The sequence below is a fragment of the Balaenoptera musculus genome, chromosome 1 (genome assembly GCF_009873245.2).
Source record: "Balaenoptera musculus isolate JJ_BM4_2016_0621 chromosome 1, mBalMus1.pri.v3, whole genome shotgun sequence".
NCBI classification, from domain to species: domain Eukaryota; kingdom Metazoa; phylum Chordata; class Mammalia; order Artiodactyla; family Balaenopteridae; genus Balaenoptera; species Balaenoptera musculus.
Window position 1 is genome coordinate 33788380 of NC_045785.1, and position 19503 is coordinate 33807882.

Here is a 19503-nt window from a genome sequence, read left to right on the forward strand (position 1 = left end):
TAGTCCTAGTCTGTGACTCCATCCTTCCCAAGTCAGATTTTCTTCCTTTAACTAGACAGAAACCTGGATCTTCTACTCCTGGCCAAATGGAGAGCAGAGCCATAACTTCCAGAGTCATTCCAGGGCCGGAGGGTCCCCAACATTCCCTGTCCAACATCATGGGCCTCTGCCCTCACTGTTGTGAGCAGGCAAAGCCTGAGCAGGACGTCAAGGGGGTGGTAAAGGCAGCTGGGGTCTTCCACGGGCCAGAGAAACTGAATATCCTCTGAGGTTCTGAGACCAGCCCGCCATCCCCTGACTATCCCAGACCCCAGGGGACTATGCACACTGCTCATTCTGGCTATGACGTTATTGTTGTACCTATTCTGCCTGGAAGGTTCGGGTCTCTACTCAACCAAGTTAGATGCTGAGCACACAATGGGTGCATAATAAGCATGAGTGGGAAATGCTCTTCTCATCACAGAAGCAAAGTATTGTAAGGAACCTCACAGACCATGTAATCCACACCCACCAGGCCCAGGGTCTTCCTGCTTCTGTTCTAACTCCCGGCCCTGGTGCTGATGATGCCATTAGACGAGATTATCAGGTGACGGGATGCTGTGGGAGGGCTCCCATTCACCAACACGGCGAACCAACCCGTCAAAGCCACACTGCTAGCTAGTGCAGAGCCCCACGTGGAACCAGGTCTCAGGACTCCAGAGACCTTGCTTGCTCCACTCTGGCAGAACAGAACCAGCATGTGTAGGAGCTTGATGGCCTTGGGTTTGAGTCTGGGCTCTTCCACCTGCTAGCTGTGTGCTCTTGGGCAAGTTTCTTAACCTTCTGAGCACCAGTCTCTGCAACTGTAAAGTAATACCTACCTCTTGGGAATGCTGGGAGGAGCTGATGGGGAAACATGTAGAGTGACAGCAGAGAGTGCCTGGCAGACAGCAGATGCCCACCACGTGGAACCTCCTTCCTTCCCATACTGTGTGCCCCCCCCCAAGTAATCGCTCTTTGTTGAGCACCCGGGGGACTCTGCCACAGTCACGGGGGTGTGGAGGAGAGAGATACTGAGGTGATGCTTGTGTTGTAGCTGGCTTTACCAGTCAGTCTGGGCTCAGGAACCCCCAGGAGAAGGCACCGGGCAGCCCCTGGACGCCAGCTTCTCCTCTGCCCCTGCCCTTGGAGGCTGCAGGGAGGAGGTGGGAGTCTGAGTGGCTGCCCAGATAGGCCACGGGGTTACAGGACCAGATGCGCAGCCCTGAGTGTTATCCGGCGCCCTCTTTGGTTTCCCCTCCGTGGGTCTACCTCCCCCTCTGTGAATTGAGGGAGGTGTACCAAATGACCTCAGGTGTCTTTCTTTGGCCTGGACACCATTTCCTTGTCAAGGGTCAGAGCCTGGGCTTGCCAAGCAGAGTCCACAGCTTCTCACCGTTGTCCCGGCCCCCCACCAAAACCCCGACAATCCTGGAATGAAGGAGGAAAGGCAAGTGGATGGAAAATGATGGGCATCTGGAACAGAGGCGGACCCTCCACTGAGGGCATCAGCCGGTGACCCTGTCTGCCCCATTCAGCTTTGGGTTTTGACCAACCGCCCTCCCTCGGTCCCTGAGGCCTGCCCCAAACTGCCAGCTCTGTCCCGAGGCGATCGGTGCAACGGCCTGTACCCAGCACAGCCACTCTGCTGGCCTCTGGGAACCTTCTGAGAAGATGACATGGGACCCCAGACCCCCACAGGGACATCCCAGTGGGCCTTTCCTGGCCACACCCACTGAGACAACCCCTTGCTAGCGCCCAGGGGCCGGAGCTGCTGCCACGATGTCTAACACAGAGACGGAGACACAGACAGGCAGACAGAGACAGACAGGAAGGGCTCCCGGGCTGGGTGCAGCCAGGTGGTGGTGACGGAGGGCCCTGAGGACCACCTGACCCAGCCTCATCTCTCACGCAGCCTGGCTGGGCCCGAGCCCGAGGATGAGGGGAGGGAGGAGATGGAGGCAGCTGTGTGGAGGCAGGAACCCTGAGAGGAGGAGGCCTTTGGCATCTGGGCTGGTGGCTGAAGGGTCCATGACTCCAGGGAGAAACAGGAGTGTCAGTGTCCTGCGGCTTCCCTCGCTCCCCGCCTCGTTCAGAGAGAGCCAAGAGGGAGCTGGCTCTGCTTCCACCTGCCACCACCCTTACTGGCCCCTCTCTAAGTCCCAGAGGTTGACATTCCACGATTTTGGATGTGCTCACTGCTCCGGCTCTGGAAGGTGTCATCTTCCAGAAGCCTCTAGCAGCATTTGCAGAGAGCTCAGCCCTCCCCCAATCACAGGGTGAGAGCAAACCCTCCTGGGAGGGGCCTTCAGGGCTCCACCCCAGGCTCCACCCCCAGGGCACTCAGAGGGCCTGCAGACCCTCCCCTCAGGTTAGGAGCTCTGGACCCTCCAGGGCTGTGTGCTGGCTCAGAGGAACCCAGGAAGGGACGGCAGATAGCGCGGCACGTGGCTTCCAATGCAGGAATCTCCTGGAAAAGGGGTGTTCCTGCCAGGGACCCAGGCCTCTCGCAGACCTGACAGAAAAAGACCAGGCCTTTCCTCTCAATAAAGTCAGAGGGAATCGAATAGGGATTGCTCTGGGAGACTGCTCCGCCTGGGAACTCAGCCCCATGGGTCCTTCCAGTCTCACGTGGCAGGATGACGGTTCTCCACGGTGGTGGGCAGCTCTTCATGGCCCTGGGCTGGGAGACCCTCTCAGGACTGGGCTCCTCATGCTGAGAACAGAATGGTGGGGCCCCCTGGACACACCCTGGGAGCAGGGCCAGCAGCTGTGATCCACTCTGGAGGCCACCTGGTTGGCCACCTGATTTTGCCACTCCTTCCAGACAAGGGGGCAACTGCTCACAGAGAGGAAGGTGGTGGGGGTGATGTCCAGGAGGCAGGGGTCCTGGCTTATAGTTACAGCTCCGGCTTTAACAGTCATTTCTGTTTCGAGGGACCCATCTTCTGCACCAAGTGGGGCTTGGACAAAAAGGTTTTTGGCGTTCAGAGTCAAAGGCCGTTATTTGAACTGTTGGTGGATTATTCCCATCTCTCTCCACCATAAAGTCCCAACGGGCCGCCTAAGGCCAGAGAAGGTGGGGTTGTAGGGGGCGTGTGTGGGACAGAGCCCACGACCAGGACCGAGACTTGCTAGGTGAGCTGTCCTGGACATGGCAGGGCTCCAGGCCTATCAGTTCTCTCTGAATGCCCTTTGGAATGTTGCTGATGAGACACCAAGAAAGAAGAGGGTCAGGGCGAGGAAGGAGGATGATCACCTCTATTCAAACCAAAACCTTGGTGGGAAGGTTTGAGCTCCAGTTGAGAATGATGGTGAGAGGACAGAGGAGGGCAGCCTAACGGGGTCAGGAGACCAGAGATGGGCACCCGGTCAGAGAGGGGGCCATGAGCGAGGGGATGAGATCAACTGCCCCCTGCCCTAGCACCAAGAGAATGTAAGGGGTCAGCAAGAGGAGGAGGAAGTAAGGAAGGCTCAAAGACCCGAGGGGCCCTCCTCAGAGCCACTGCCCACTGCTCTTTCTGGGAGCAGCTTTACCAACAAAAGGAAGGTCAACAGGCGTCAAAGCTCTCCAGTTCCATCTACTGAAAAACCATGTGGCTCCGGTGGGGGCTGGTGTGGAGGCCCCCAACTTGCCCAGAGGAGAAGGCAGGACCCTCGTGCCCAACCCTGAGCCAGGAAACTGCGAAGCACGAGAGGCTGAAGCCACCAGGGGTTCGAGAGCCCCAGGCTTCCCCCTGAGGCACCTCAGTCTGCTCAGCTACCAGGAAGGAAGAAGTGGGTTGCGATGCCTTTCCTGCCTGCCCTGTGGGAGCAGCCAGCGGAAGCAGCAGAGAAGAACTCGGTCCAAGTCTCGTGGACACGGCCTCACTGGTCCACACCCGGGTCCTGGGTGGCTGCAGTGGCCCTGGCCAGCCCCCATCACCCATCACAGCGCTCTGGTTGCGTACCCTCACCGGCCAGCCTTCCTTCCTTTCACAGGTGACTGCCAGAGCCTGAGCTGACCCTGCTGTGCAGTGTTCGGGGGCAGGAATGACAGGGCTGCCGTTCGGGGGTCGGGGAGAGCCCGGCCCTGTGTCAAGAGCTGCAGAGAAGCTGGACGGAGCAGGAACGTGGTCTGAGCGGTGAGGCGGGGTGGAGGCAGGGGCAAAGTCTGGCATGAAAGGTGACCATGCGAGTGTGTTAAGTGGCTCGGGGTGGAATGGATTTCCAAACTCAAGAGCGGCAGTGACCAGTGTGGATGCTGGAGCTCATCAGGTCGGTGGATAAAGGGCTAAGGAGACATGCAAAAGGAAGGGGTGATGAGATCAAATACAAGACCAGGAACTGTGTGCGAGAGTGCCACCGCCTGGCCGTGGTGGGAATCGCAGGGGTGGAGGGCGGAGGGGCCGGCGTGGGATCCAAGAGCACGGGCAGGGCAGCCGAGGGGTGCCACTGCCCAGTCTGGAGGCGGCTGCTCTGTCACTGGGGAGCCCAGGAATCGGGGGTGCCCAGGCCCCAGGCAGAGAGGTCCGGGCCCCGGGCTCTGTGCTGGGGCTCCCAGAGGGGAGCTCCCTGCGGCGGGCAGGGCCAGTGCCCCGCTGACCGTCTCTTACCTTTGGTTTTAAAAGCAAAGTGACAGTGCTTGCACACATAGGGCCGGACGTCAGTGTGGGTGCGGATGTGTTTCTTCAGCATGCTGGGCTTCTTGCAGCGAATTCCACACTCCTCACAAACATATTTCCCTCGGCCGCGGCCTCGCACATATACATACTCTTCGTTTGATTTGTACCTATGAGCAACAGGCGTCATGGTAAAGGAACAAAAAAGTAGGAGAAGAGGCAGGTTCCCACCTCAGAAGATGCAGGGGCGCTTCCTGGCTGCCTCCGGCCCTTAGGGGCATCGGGAGAGGAGGACGCATCGCGGAGCAGAGAGAACCACGGGTGGGGGGATCCGCCAGGGAGCCCTGCACCTGCCCTGCCCTCACACAGGGGGGCTGCCCCCTTCTCTCCCTCGGAGGCGGCAGACCCTGGTGCTACCTGCCAGGAGGGAAGCCACAGGGGCACAGAGGGCCTCCGGTCCAGACCCGGCCTCTGTGCCAGCTTCTGCTCCCAAAGAGCAGCCGCTCTGGGCCACCGTGTGACAAAGAGAGTGAAACAGATGACGACCACAGCTCTGGCAGCCACCACTGACGGAGTGCTCACTCTGTGTTGGGCGCTTTGCCCGAATTCAATCACAACCTCCACAAAGAGCCCTTAAGAGCCTGAGGCTCCCACAGCCAGAAAGGGACAGAACTTGAGCTGAGCCTGCCTGCCCCAAAGCCCGTGCATCCCCCACAAAGGGCGACACGCGCTGAAACAGTCTGCTAGGAGGCCACCCAGACACGCGTGTGAGGGGAGGGACGAGGGCTCCATCGTTTCTCTGTCCTCAGAGTCTGGAAACCAGGGGCCCTGCACTCCCTCCCCCGTCTCATCTCCAGCCGAGCCGGGAGCTCCCAGGACCCAGATTCCAGCCACCTGGCCTCTCACACGGCCTCCAGGGATCAGTTGGGGTCATAGCGGGAAGTACCAATAGCTTTCAGGAGCCTCCTGGGGTGGCTGGCCCACCCGCTGGGCCTCAGCGCCACTGCGCTCTTGGTCCAGAATCAGAATGTTCTTATTTCCACTCGGAAGGAACCCACGAGTCTCACAGGCTCACTTGATACCCTCCTTGTCAAAATGCCGTGCTGGTCTAATGCTGTGGATGTGTGAGTGTCTCGATGGGGACGTGGAAGGCTGCGACGGGGTCCAGGGAGGGGATCCTGGCGTAATTCCAGGAGAAGAGCTTTCTGACTCATGAGGCCTGGGGATCTGAAGGCACGGGTGCCTTGGGAGAGGTGTGGTCTCTTGGCCTGCAGGAGGCCTGCCTGTGCCCACACTCACCCCGCACATCACCCCCTGCCCAGGAGTTGGCACCCAAACTCGGGGGTGGGGTGGTGCAGAGAGGCAGGAAGGGGCTTGGGGGGAGGTGAGGCCGTGACAACGGCTGGGACTCAGTCCTGCTCCGCTGGGGCCATCAGCTTACAGCTGAGAGGACACCACAAGGATGGGCTTGCAGGAGGGAACTCTGAGGGAGGGAGCCGGCAGGCAGCGGCACAGCGATCACCAACACACATACACACACACTCACACACACTCACATCACCTCCCCACTCTCACACGCAGACACATGCACTCACACTCACACACTGACACACACCCTGGCACACTCACCCTCACCCATGCAGTGACACACACTCTCTCTCTCTCTGTCTCTCTCACACACACACACACACACACACGCGTGCCCGCGCACTCACGCACGGACTGCTGTCCAAGAGTACAAGTGGATCGCCTCAACTTTGGCCAACCGGTGCCTCTCAAGTTGTCTAAAACCACGCTTTCTTCCTATTACGGGTCCCGATGGGCCACTTTTAGGCACCCAGTCCTCAGGCTGGGGGCCAACTCTTGCCCTGATCCAGGGCAAAGCACCATCTTGCTTTCAAGGGGAGGCATGGAAGGCCATGGGGGGCTAAGGGGAGAGGGACTCATTTTGCTCTTAGGGAGAGCACCCTGCGGGCAAGCAGGGGGTGTCTGCCTCCCTGTGCCAGCAGTTCACCCTCACGCAGCACGCCCCCCAGACCTCAACCAGCTACCTGGGTTTTAATTCCTAGGTCCCTTCGTCCCCCTGGGACCCAGTCTGAGCTGGGGCGCCCTTTTCCCATCTGGAGAAGAAAGAAGTGCGAATGGCTTGGTTTCCCCTTGGCACTGGACACCAGCCTCCACTTGGCTCTGCTTGGCGGGTCCATGACAGCCCCCCCCTTCCAACGATGATGGCGCCGTCGGGGTCCCCCTTCCTTCACCTCCTCCTACCCAGGCCCACAGCCGCTCTGACTTCTACCACATGTGGGATTCCCCCTGTGCTTAAACCAATTCAGAAGAAGGCATTAGAGTCCGTCTACCTTGGCTGTTCTCAGCCCCTTCGTTCTCCTTCCATAGTGAGCTTAAACCACCTGCGGTCGCCTGAATGGAGACACACACACACACAGAGAAAGGACTCTGCTTGACCCTCCAAGGGTGGTGCCTTGACTTGGGGGTGGGGTGAGGAGGCATGTATGTAACCCCAGACACCACTTCGTCACACTCCATGGAAGGTGCACAACCTGCTGGGTGGCACAGAGGAGGAGCCTGGGCTGGAAGGGGCCAGAGAGGATGCTGAGAGACGGAGGCAGGAAGGGAGGCCCCCAGGCGGGGAGCCCAGAAGCAAAGGCACGGGTGCTAAGAGGCCTGGAGTGTTTGAGGGCAGGACAGGCTGGATCACCACTGGCCTTGAATGCCACGCTAAGAAGCTGAGACTTGATCAAAGTTTTATTAAAGATAAAGTCTAAAGAGAAGATGCTTCCTTGGCACCATGGGGAATGGTCTGGAAGAAGAGAGACTTAGAATCTGGGTACAAGGCACGTGTTCTAGGACAGAGATTCAAGTCCTTCTGGATGTTGAATCTACAGGCCTTGGTGGCCATCTGGATGACGCAGGGGCCACCATGAAGGAGTAACAAAGATCGAAAGTTTTCAACTTGGCCAGCTCAAGTGGTACCATCTGCAGGCTTAGACAGAAGCGATACAGGACCCTTGTCCTTAACTGCTGAGTGTGAGATGATCCTGAGAGTGAGTTGAGGAAATGTCCAGTACACAGCTGGAAATCCATGGGACTCAGGATGGGACATGTAGATTTGTGCTGAGGCGCAGCGGGTGGGCCAGCCACCCCAGGAGGCTCCTGAAAGCTATTGGCACTTCCCACTATGACCCCAAGTGACCCCCGGAGGCCGTGTGAGAGGCCAGGTGGCTGGAATCTGGGTCCTGAGAGCTTCTGGCTCAGCTGGAGATGGGACGGGGGAGAGAGTGCAGGGCCCCTGGTTTCCAGACTCTGAGGACTGGGAAATGATGAAGCCCTCGTCCCTCCCCTCACACGCGTGTCTGGGTGGCCTCCTAGCAGACTGATTTAGCGCGTGTCACCCCTCATGGGGGATGGACGGGCTTTGGGGCAGGCAGGCTCAGATCAAGAGAGTATGAAAACAGGAAGAGGGCAGTGAGAGGGCCCAGGAGGCACCCAAATGTAAGGGTGGGGAGAAAGATGGCACTAAAAGCCACCCCCAAGCAGAGATCTCCTGGTAGAGAACCAGGAGAGAATGTGATTTGGGAGCCAGAGAAAAGAGGTTAGAGGAGGAGGCAGCCAGGGGGGTCCAGGTTGTGGATATCTGGAGGAGGGTGGCCACTGGGGGTCCTGAGACTTGAAGAGGGCAGTCCTGGTTGGCCAGCCTGGAGCCTGCTGACTTCTCTGCTCCTTGAAGGCCACTGGGGTTGTATAGCTTTGTGGTTCCCAAAGGGCCAAGTCCAGGGACAGGTATGGGGCAGCTCTCCAGTGTGAGCTGGACCCTCTTCCCCTTCCCAGCTCATGGTCAGCCCCTCCAGCCTGTGCAAGGCCCCTCTCTATAAGGTCCCACCCCTTCCCCAGCAGATTCAGGCCTCCGCCTTCGGACACATCCCACCATCACGGACGCAAGCTCAATTCTCTCGGTACCAACCAACCCCAAAGTCCCCCTGGACCTCAGCCCGCTCCAGCGACTGCTCTGTCTGCTTCCTTTCTCAGCCCGAGTCTGGAAAGGGCCATCACGCTGGCAGAGTCACGCCTCCTCACCGCCCCAGCCCAGCTCCCCTGCTGACTGCTCCTGCCAACAACACAGGCTGCTAAACCCAAGTGGCAGAGGCGTTATTGCCCTGTTGCCCGCCCTCTGGAGACACCTGTTGGCTTGGTGACCGGGTCTCCTCCGCAAGTTCCTTCTTTGACCCCCGCCTCCCATGCTGGTGCTCCCCAGGCACCAACCTGCACTCTTCTCCCCTCACATCTTCCCCCAGGTGAGCTTCCCCGCACACGCCTGACTTTCCACCTGGATGTTGATGGCTTCCCTGTCTCTCTCTCCAGCTCTGACTCCTCTGCTCTACATCCAACTGCCCCCTCGGCATCTCCCTGGTGGTCTTTAGGCACCTCACAGCCCACATGCCCTGAACCATGTTTCCATGTCCCCCGACCTGTACTACCGCCTCCTGGGTCCTCGCGTCAGTAAACGGCATGCACATCCCGTGGTGGCCAGGCCAGCGTCCCTGGTGCCTCTACTTCCTTCAGTCTTCATTGTCAATCCACCACCACAGCCCGTCAATGCCGCATCCCACATATGCTCCAGGGAGGCCCACCTCCTTGCCACCACTAGCCCAGGCCACCATCCCCTCTCCTAACCTGCAGCATCCTTTCCTCACAAAACATCCAGAGCGGGCTCTCCCCAAATACATCCGGTCCTGCCACTCCTTCCAGCCCAGGGGCCCATTCAATGCTCCTCCCCCTGCTCTCAGGATAAAGCCCTGCCCCTCACTCAACGGGTGCAGAAGGCCCCGGGCACCACCTGGCCCAGCTACCTCTCCAGCTCTTCTCTTAACTGCACTTCCCCATCAACAACACTGAACATCATCCAGTGCCTCCGAGTCCCTTTCCTCTGGCCTTCTCCCTCCCCCGCGTCCACCCCTCCCACCGCCTGCTACTGTCTGACCAGCTCCTCTTTCCTTCAGGGCTTTGCCAAAAGGCCCCTTCCTTCAGAGCCCTCTCCCACACCCCTGGGCCTGGGGGTCCCGCCACTCCTCCTTCACGGTGCCTGTCAAGCTGTGTGTACCGTGTGGCCTCTCACAATGTAGTCCCCGTTAACCCCACGCGGAGGGCACATCTGCCTCCTTCACTAGCGCATCCCCAGGGCCTAGCTCAGTGCCTGATACCCAGCAAATGCTCGGTACTCACCGCTGCACAGAGGAAAGCCAAGCCAAGGCCTTCTTTCCTCGTGTCTCCTAGAGACTCTCAGCTGAGACGCTCCCACTCCAAGAGTCCCTGAGCACAAGCTCAGCCTGACACTGTGGGCTCCCCATGGACGCGGCACACAGCCAGTCCTCCCGTAACCATGGTAGACTGGCTGGCTGAACACTCCCCACTTTCCGGTAGGAACCACTGTGCTCATAGGGTAGAAGTCAGCATGAGACCTGGGTCTGAGTTCTGGCTCCTGCGTGAACTTGCTGGGTGACCTCGGGTAAGTCACTTCCCCTCCCTTGGGAATAGTCAAACTTTGCCCTTAGATACACCAACCACCGCCACATGCCTGACGTCATTCAGTCCTCCCATCAGCCCTTTGCCATTGTCCCCATTTTATAGAAATGTGAACCAAGGCCCAAAGAGTTCAAGTGACATGGTCAAGATCACACCATCAGCGATCTTTCCACTTATCTCCATCCCCGCACAGACACTGCACGAATGCTTTTAGGTGATGCTGACCAAGTTTCCTTAGCACCATCCTTCATGGAGATTCTCAGGGGCCTGTAACACCGCAGACAGATGAGAACGGCATCACTCTCCCCACAGCCCTTCCTGAAAGGCCACCAGCTCTGGGTGGGACCGAGGGTGTTGACAGCTGCAGAAAAATGCCATGCAAAGAGCCAGGAAAGGAAGCCAGAAAAGCATGGTGGGACCCCCAGGGGCATGGTCGTGTCTCCTAGGTCTGCTGGCCCCTCCACCCTCCACCCAAGGCTGCCCTTTGGAGGCCTGTGCCACAGGTTGCCCTTCATCCGGTGAAGAAGCGCCCGCCCAGCCTCCTGCCTGTTTTGAGCCTGCAAGACAGTTCACCGCCTGGGTACAGCTGACTCATGGCTCTTTGAGCCCCACCACCTGCCTGTCTTCTGCTGATCTGACAAGCCAGGGATGTCAGCCAGTCTGGAAAATGCTTGGTTTTGTTCTTAAAAAAAAAAAAAAAAAAAAGAGCTGTTTCTGTGGATTCCAGAATGTCTCAGTTAAAGGGGCCCTGAGCTTGACTGCCTGAGGCCCAGGGCTGTGAGGGCCTGAGGTCACGCAGCACCAGGGGTCCTGGACCCTCCCATGGAAGCAACTTTCTGTTCCACTGCCTTGGGTCAGGAGGTAAGTGAGGCTGCCAGGAGGGGTGTGGAGTTGCCAGAATCTTCTGGGTCTCTTTTCATTCTTATGCTGCAGGTCTAAGACTCACGGACTCAAAGGAAAAAAAAAAGAATCTTGCACAACCCCTTAATCAGGAGGGTCTTATTATTTTCATCTAACGGAGAAGGAAACAGAAACAGAGAGGTTGTGTGTCTTGCCCAAAGTCACGAGGCAGCTAGAAAGTGGCAAAGCAGACGCTGGAACCCAGGTCTGACCCCAGCGCTCTTATGCGTGACACAGTCTGCCCTCCTGCCTTCAGCCACGTCTCTTCTTCCAATCCTGCAACTGGAGATGCTGAGCTGCCTGACTCTTGATCATTCAGCACGTGACCCCTTGGGTTGTGGCTCTAGACTCTTGGCAGGCATTTCTGAAACCTGAAGCCTCCACCAAGCACTTAGGAACTCAGATCACAGCTCCCAAAGGAGGTGGCACATCCCTCTGCTCCAGATTCCAGAAGAGGGGATGCGGTGGAAACTAAATGGCATTTCAGGCAAGATGATGGGTGAGTTTTTGTTCTTGGACTCTGCATATGACGAAGACTCAGCGATGAAGCTGCTCTATGAGGTAGTGAGCTCCCCATCACTAGTGCTGTTCACCCAGAGGCCAGGCTGGGAGACCCTAGAGCAGGAGGGAATGAGTGGTTATGGCAGCTCACTGATGGAGGCAGCTTTCAGTGGATTAGCCTGTTTGCTCCTGTAACAATGCTGTAAAACGCATATATTTATCCTTCAAATATTCCATATTTATCCAAAAAATATAAATAGATATATTCATTCCTGACCAAATGGAGCCTCAGGGCACTAGATGCGGGGTTGGGGGGGGGTGAGCTGGCCACATGACTGCACAAAACAGAGGAGGTATAAGGAGGGGGGAGGGGTCGGGACTGAAGTGAGCTGGAAGGCAGTGCACAGTCCCTCTCTAAAGGAACAGTGGACACACCTTTCCAGCCAAGTGTTGTATGAGGCTGTCAGATCTTCCAGGTTTTCAAGAAAACCACAAATCCAGATTTTTAAAAAACTAATAATATTAGCATACACTTATATAGCTCTTACTGGGTACCAACCAGTATTTTAAATGCTTTGCATACCTTTCCTCATTTAAACCACAAGGCAGCCCCATGATGCAGGGACTCTAATCATCCCAATGTACACATAAGAAAATGGAGTCACAGAGAGGTTAAGTAACCTGCCAAAGGTCACACAGCCGGTAAGTTAACAGAGTTAGAATTTGAAACCAGGTCACGTGTTACAAAGTTCAGGTGCTTAATTGCTATGAAATTCTAAGACTTAAAATCTCCTCTTTTGGGACTTCCCTGGTGGTCCAGTGGTTAAGAATCCGCCTTCCAATGCAGGGGGACATGGGTTTGATCCCTGGTTGGGGAACTAAGATCCCGCATGCCGCGGGACAACTAAGCCCACGCGCTGCAACGAAGAGCCCTGCAAGCTGCAATGAAAATCCCGCATGCCGCAACTAAGATCTGACGCAGCCAAAAATAAATAAATAAATATTAAAAAAAAAAATCTCCTCTTTTAAAAACACAGTTTAAGGCAAATAAAATAGGAGAGGCAGAAATAGCCCAGAGCTAAACTTCTGGCTGAAAGAAATTTCCCCAAGGTCATGCGGCTAGTAGATGCCTGTCTGACCTTCAAACCCATGACTTCTCTTTCCACCAAGCTTCATTTTTCTCTTAAATGAGGGGATAAACTCAATGACCTCTGAGTGACCTTCCTAATCTGAGCTCCTAGAGGCTGTTCTGTATGTATATTATTGACGTTTTCATCTATCAATATTTTATCATAAAACTGTCACCTCTTCTCCAAATTTGGATATTTTAAAGTCTTGTCAAATTTCTGTTTTTATTATGATCTTGTGGCCAAATATGCTTTCCCCCAGGGGCATACAGCTTGGATATAATCATGCAAAGTGAGAGGAAGATGCGACCAGAAATGTCCACACTGTTGCTCGGAGGCCCACTTTTGCGGGCAGCCTGTGTCCCATGAAGTGAGGCTCAGGGTCGGCTCCTGGGGGGTCACTGGCCCCCAGGAGGTCCGGCCACAGCGAGCCCACCAGCTTGTCTGCAGTGACGCGCTGCTCTCCGGGTGAAGCTCAAAAAGGAAGGGATGTCTGTGGGAAGAGGAGCAAGTGCCAGTTGGCACTGAGCTGTGTATTTGCTAAAAATATTCAGTTGCCAAGAGGTCGGGAACATACCCCTTGATGACAAATGTACTGGGGAGGCTGAGCTGTGGGTCATGGGGGAAGTTCACACCGGGTTCTGGGCACATCCCAGACTCTCGTTTTGTCAGGGTTCTGCAGAAATCATATCACATCACTACATCCGGGATGGGGGGCTTTTAATGTGCTGTCCAGGGACAGGCCTGCTGTGCCCGGAATTCCACGGCACATATGTAACACAAGCACGGGCTCAGAGCCCACCAGCGGAGGGTCTATTTTAAGCAGTATTCTTTGTATTTACTCAACAATACTTACTAAGGCCTGGTCTGAGCCTGGCCCAGAAACGCAAAGCTAAATAAGACTCTAACCTCAGTCTTGAGTGTGAATAACAGGTACTTAAAAGACTGTAAAACAAAGAGGTAGAATCCGTAAGCCAGACGACGCACAAAGTGCCATGGAGGATCAGAGGAGGACCAGCAGGGTGGGCCTTAGGTGGCTTTTGCAGAAGAAGTGCTTTTCATCCCGGTCTTTCTGGGTGAGTCGGGTCTGACTGGTGAGACTCCTGCTTTGGGAGCCCCCGTCTGGTGCAGGGTGGAGGACGGTGTGGGCTGACAGGCCTGGAAGCTGGGGAGAGGTGTTGTAGTTGCCTGGAGCCCCAGCCGGGGCAGAGGCAAGGGCGGGAGGAAAGAGGACACAGATTTGAGAAGTTGGGGCTGTCTGACAGAGGCAGGATGGGAGAGCCGGTCAGGAGCCTTCTTTTACAGCTTCCAGGACTCCCACCACGGAGGCCAGCCTGCATTCATTTTGCAGGTTTGCGTTTGTGCCATCTGGGCCCTTTCCTCGCTTTTCCTGGTGTGAGTTTTCATTCTAGGGGGACATCAGCAATCGGCATCAACTACCCGGAAGACAGTATAGCTCAGGGGTCTGATGCCCAGCACCGGTCTAAGGAGAGGAGGTGACTTTTATTCTAAAGAAATTGATACGATAAGCTGAGACGCTGTGCAGTGCATGACCAAGTGCAGAAGCCTAAGAACCACCGAGCAGGCAGCCAACCTGCGCTGAAGCCAGCTCAGGTCCAAAGAATGCAGCCAAGGCCCCGTTTCCGACCAGACGGCGAGATTAGGGAGGGAGACAGGATGCCAGAAGCTGGGCCTGTCGCGTTCAGAGAAATGAAACTACCGAGGAGGAGTGGACTTCTTAAAGGTGCCCATTACGTGGGGGCGCCCCAGCCTTCAGCAGGCCCTGACCTGCAGGGTCTAGAACAATGACTTTCACACTGTGCTCAGGATTCACGGAGGGGGAGACAGAGCAGCAGGGCTCTGGGCCCTCACCTGCCCCACCACACTGAGTTGCTTTTCAGAATAGGCATCTATGTAAACCGAACTTTGTAAAAAAGGGTTCTGTGAATTTAAAATCAATTTGAAATTACTGTTAAAGCACATCCATGCTCAGAAGGACCTTAAAACCTCTGACTTCCTGGGTGGGAGGGGCCTCATGCATCCTCTGATGTGGTCATTCTCAGGGCAGCCCATCCACACCCCACCACGGGTGCATCTACCTCTGGCACCTGGGGTCCCTCGGTGTCCCAGGCAGCACCTTCCACCTCTGGGCAGCTCTCCCCCTATTAAGCTAAAGTTGATGACCTTCTGTAGTCTGAGCCCTGTTTAGTGCAACCCCTCTTTGCACAAGACAGTCTCCAAAGGATGCTGTTCTACCCAAGATTTCTCTGCTCCAGGCCTCAAACAGGCACACTCAAGATGGATTCCAGATTCCTCCCCAGACTTTCCCAACCTCTCCAGGTTGTCCTTCTTAAGATGGGATGGCCCAGAGCACCCAGAGAACCACCACCCCGCCACCCACTGTGGCTGGAGCCAGCCTGGCCTGATGCAGGACTATGGTCAGCTAGTTTCCCAGCTTCACTTCCTTGTTCCCCAGACAGGAAACAGGCCCAGAATGGGGAAGTGACCAGATCCTGGAGATTGAATGCATGTCTTATTCTTTACTAAAAAAACACTAAAAAGAAAGTCAGCCAGGGTCAGAGGTGTTTCTTTTGTCATGGAAAAAGAAACAGCTAGCATTTGTGGAGTGTTTACTCTGTGGTAGGCGTGTGTTACAGGAATTATACTGTGGAAGCCTTGGCATGATTCTATATGGCAAGAAGCAAGAATGGAGGCTGGCTTAGAAAAACCTCAGGGGCTGGCGCAAAAGCCTGGCCTGTATCTTATGGGCAGAGGGGGATGGGGAAGGTGTTCAGTTACAGCCCTGCTCTGGAAGCAGCCCTCTGGGGCTGCGTGCAGCAGCAGCTTGAGGGGACCCTGACCGAGGCCATCTGTGGTAGCAGCTGATGAAATGTGTGTAGACACTGGGTGCCTGATCAATGCCTGTGGGCCAATGGCTATGAGTTGCTGTGTCACCACGCCCTGGGAAACCTCAGTGTTTCCTCAGTGCTCAGAAATTCATGTGCCTTGAGATGCAAATAAGATGAGAAAAGGCTGTGAACTGTATTAAATTCCCATAATAAATGCAAGGCATCATTTCTGTGCTGGGGAATACCTGTGAGGTAATGACCGTGGCAAGGCTGTCCCAAACATCTGAAGGCACTGGGGTAGCTACTGTGAGGCACATCAGACCCCTTCTCAAGAAGGGGGTGGCTGGCATCATTGGCTGCTTCAACCTGCAGAACACACAAGTGGGCTGTGTATTCAGGCCACAGACTTACAGACTCAAATCTTACGGGAGAAGGAAAGAGAGGCCATTCTAATTGTCCCATGATGGCAGGCACCTTCTTGGCCCTTGCTCTGAGTAGATCTGCTCCCCACCAGCTGGGAGCAGAAGAGAAGCCGGGCTCATGGAAAATCTGCCCACAGATACCTTAGGTCACAGGTGCAACCACTGCCAGCCTCCTGGGAGGTAGCTCAGTCCACAAGCAGAACCAAGACAGGGAGGAAGGGCTTCCCTGGTGGCGCAGTGGTTGAGAGTCTGCCTGCCAATGCAGGGGACGCGGGTTCGAGCCCTGGTCTGGGAAGATCCCACATGCCGCGGAGCAACTGCGCCCGTGAGCCACAGCTACTGAGCCTGCGCGTCTGGAGCCTGTGCTCCGCAACGGGAGAGGCCGCGACAGTGAGAGGCCCGCGCACCGCGATAAAGAGTGGCCCCCGCTCGCCTCAACTAGAGGTAGCCCTCGCATAGAAAGCAAAGACCCAACACAGCCAAAAAAAAAAAAAAAAAAAGACAGGGAGGAAGATCTGGGCTCATTTTAAAAAAGAATTTTCCAACCCCAGAGCAACAAACTTGGAACAAAGCAAGCTTGAGTGGTAGTGAGCTCCCGGCCATGGACAGTGTGCAAGCACAGACTAAATGACCTCTCAGATTTGGGGCAAAATATCAATAGATTCCTATGCTGGGAGGGAGGCTGGACTGGAGGTAAATGGGTCTAGTTGGAATCTAAATGGACACAGCACAGTCACTGAAATGGAAATCAGTACGATAAAGGATCAGGGCCCAGTAAAGAAAATGCAGGGGTCATGAAAGCCTCAGTGAAGTTAACCAAACTGTCAGATTTATATCAGGATGATAGAGGTGCAAGATGGGGAGCAGCTTTAGAAGAAATTCCAAGTTTAAGAATAAAGGGATTTGGTTACTTGCATTTGAAAAACAGGAAACAAGACTTCCCAGGGAGGGCTGGTAGACTGGACCATATGAGCTTTATGTTTACAGGTAGCCTTTCACCAGCCCCTCACCTTAAATGACTGACCAAAGCTGCAGCCAAATTAGTGTCCTCACCACTGGAATGTGGGGTTGAGGTCATGGCACAGACACAAGCAGGAATGGTCCATGGACGACGTGAGCTCCTGCCGACTGATCATATCTCATCTCCCCTTCAGTTAAAAGCTTTCTATGCTTTGGACAGTTCTTAGCATGACAGAAGGGCTGGATAGTTTGCACAGAGGGAGACAGGGTGAGAGGTATGGCTGTTGAAAGCTTCCGGAGCGCGTACGTTGAGATCAGACTGTTGCCACCGCTGGCTGGGTTAGCCTTCAGAAATGCCATGTCTATGAAGTCTTGTCAGAGGTTAGCAGATGTGCTGACCACTTAGCAGAAAACATTTCATCTGTTCCCAGTGCAGTGAACCTGACGTGACCAGGCGCCGGACGTGAGAAAGCAAACCCAGAGTACGAAAATGAGGTGCTGGTCACCAGGGACATGCCCTTTTGGAATTATCTGATGTACAGGGCAAGTAGAAGCTTCTGAACCTCCTTGAAGACATTTTTCATGGACTGGGAACTACACCTCACACAGCGGGTCATCTCCTGTGTGGCCTTTGTCACGCTTTGCTCTCCTCAGTCCCCTAACAGCCTTCACCTCTGGGAACCGGTTTCCTCACTTCTGTTAATTCCAGTGCTCACCCTGGGGTTGCAAGTCTCAAAAGATTACAGCTTCTGACACAGTCTCAAAAGGGTCTTCTTTATGGTCTGCCTGAGTATGAAGCAACACTCTCATTGGTCAGAGCTCCGTGTCACCTTTATGATCAGGTCTCCAGTCTGACAGAGTTGCCCATGATGCCTCTGCCTGTGGCTACTGGACTTGACACTACTGCTCAGCCCTTTTCTGCACTGGACAGAGCAGCAGTGATAATACAAACCAAACATCTGTGATCCTTCAGCACTTACTGGACATCTTCCAAATTATAGGACCTCATTTATCCCTTACTAGAAATCAGTGAGGTGGGTAATGGCATTCCTCTTTTTCAGATGAGGACACGGAGGCTCAGAGAGGTAAAGTAACTTGCCCAAGGTCACACAGCCAGTGAGCACCAATCTCTCAAGGCTCCTTTTTGGATTACGCACCCTTCTGGCTCTTCTGGCTGGAGAAGAAGCTGCTGATGGGAGGAATGTTCTCCAGCACATGGAGAGATAGTGGGAGAGGGGAGAGGACGCTTCCCCCTGCCAACTCCGTCCTCCACCATGGACCCTGGGGAAGCACCACCATCATCATCATCTGTATCCATAAGCATTCACTGGGGGCCACTCAGGGCCTGGCCATGGGCACATGGAGGGGCAAGAACAGGGTTCAGCTGGGGTTTGCCCCACAGGTGGCTGAGAGTCAGAGGATGCAGAAGGCAGGGTGCCCAGTTAGTGGCAGGGGGCTGTGAAGGAAAGAACACAGGATTTGGAGCCACAGAGGTCTGGGTTTGAATCCCTGCTCTGTGTCTCACTACCTGAGTGACCATGGTCAAGTTCCTTCGTCTCCCTGAGCCTCAACCCCTCATCTGGAGAATGGGGGTGTCTGTGTATATACATATAAGTACTATTCATGCCATTACCCACCTCACTATTCAGTAGGGGATGATGAGGACTAGAAATTATATTCGTGAAGTGCTTAGTGCTGAGTTCTGTACCTGGGGCACAGCAGGCCCTCAACAGACCACGGCTGCTGTTACTACAAAGGAGGGTAGGGGAGGTTGGTGGAAGGGTAGGGGCAGCAGGGCGAGGGCACTGCCAGGTGGGACAGGGCTCCGTCTAGGAGGCCACGTGCTGCATCTCAATCAGTGGTCACCAGAGGTCAGTAAGTTGCCTGAAGTCCCCCCTCAAACGTACACAGGCATTGACAGTAGAGCCAGGACTACGACGGCCAGAGTCTGCTGTCCCCGAACTGGGTCCGGGTCTGATGGTTCTGGGTGTGACCTCCTCACAAAGGACCACTCCATCCCCACGCACCTCCCCGCACCAGGCCCGGTGCCAGTAGAGAACTGAGTCAGCACACCGTGTCTCCAGAAAGCGCGAGGGCAGCTCTCCAGCAGCGCTGGCCCTGCCTGGCTGGGGCATCACTTACAACCGCTATCTATAGCATGTGAAGGGCCTTTCAGAGCAACCGTCGGCAAGAAGGCGACCCCGTGGCTAGAATGAAGTTCAGATGAGATGCAGAATCAGCTCGGAGCAGCTGAATGAGAACAGAGCCTGCTAAGGCTTCCTGCAGATCTCCTTGGTGTTTGCTGGGAGTGGAGGCAGGTGCCGTACGTGTCCTCCAGCCTCACAACAGCCTGGGAGGCGGAGACAGCTGCCTCTGCTCCAGAGATGGAGAAACTGAGCCCAGAGATGCACAGAGACCTGCCCTCAGCCACACAGCTAGCAAGTGGCACCACCGCCTGCCACAGATCGTTCTGATCGGCCCACCGTCTACATTTTAAAATTTACACGTTGTAAACGGTACACGCATTGTACGAAATGGATTTCCCCTGCCCGTGGGCTCTAACGTTGGCCATCAGGGGAAACATCCA

The 19503-nt window shown here is 55.5% G+C and overlaps 1 protein-coding gene across 1 annotated transcript in view; it reads right to left on the reverse strand.

Moving 5' to 3' along the window:
* Window positions 1-19503, reverse strand: part of HIVEP3 (HIVEP zinc finger 3) — a 132115-nt gene that overhangs the window by 12966 nt on the left and 99646 nt on the right. Inside the window, exon 5 of the mRNA XM_036833782.1 lies at window positions 4614-4789. Coding sequence (XP_036689677.1) covers window positions 4614-4789 — 176 coding nt within the window. The remainder of the gene's footprint in view (window positions 1-4613; window positions 4790-19503) is intronic.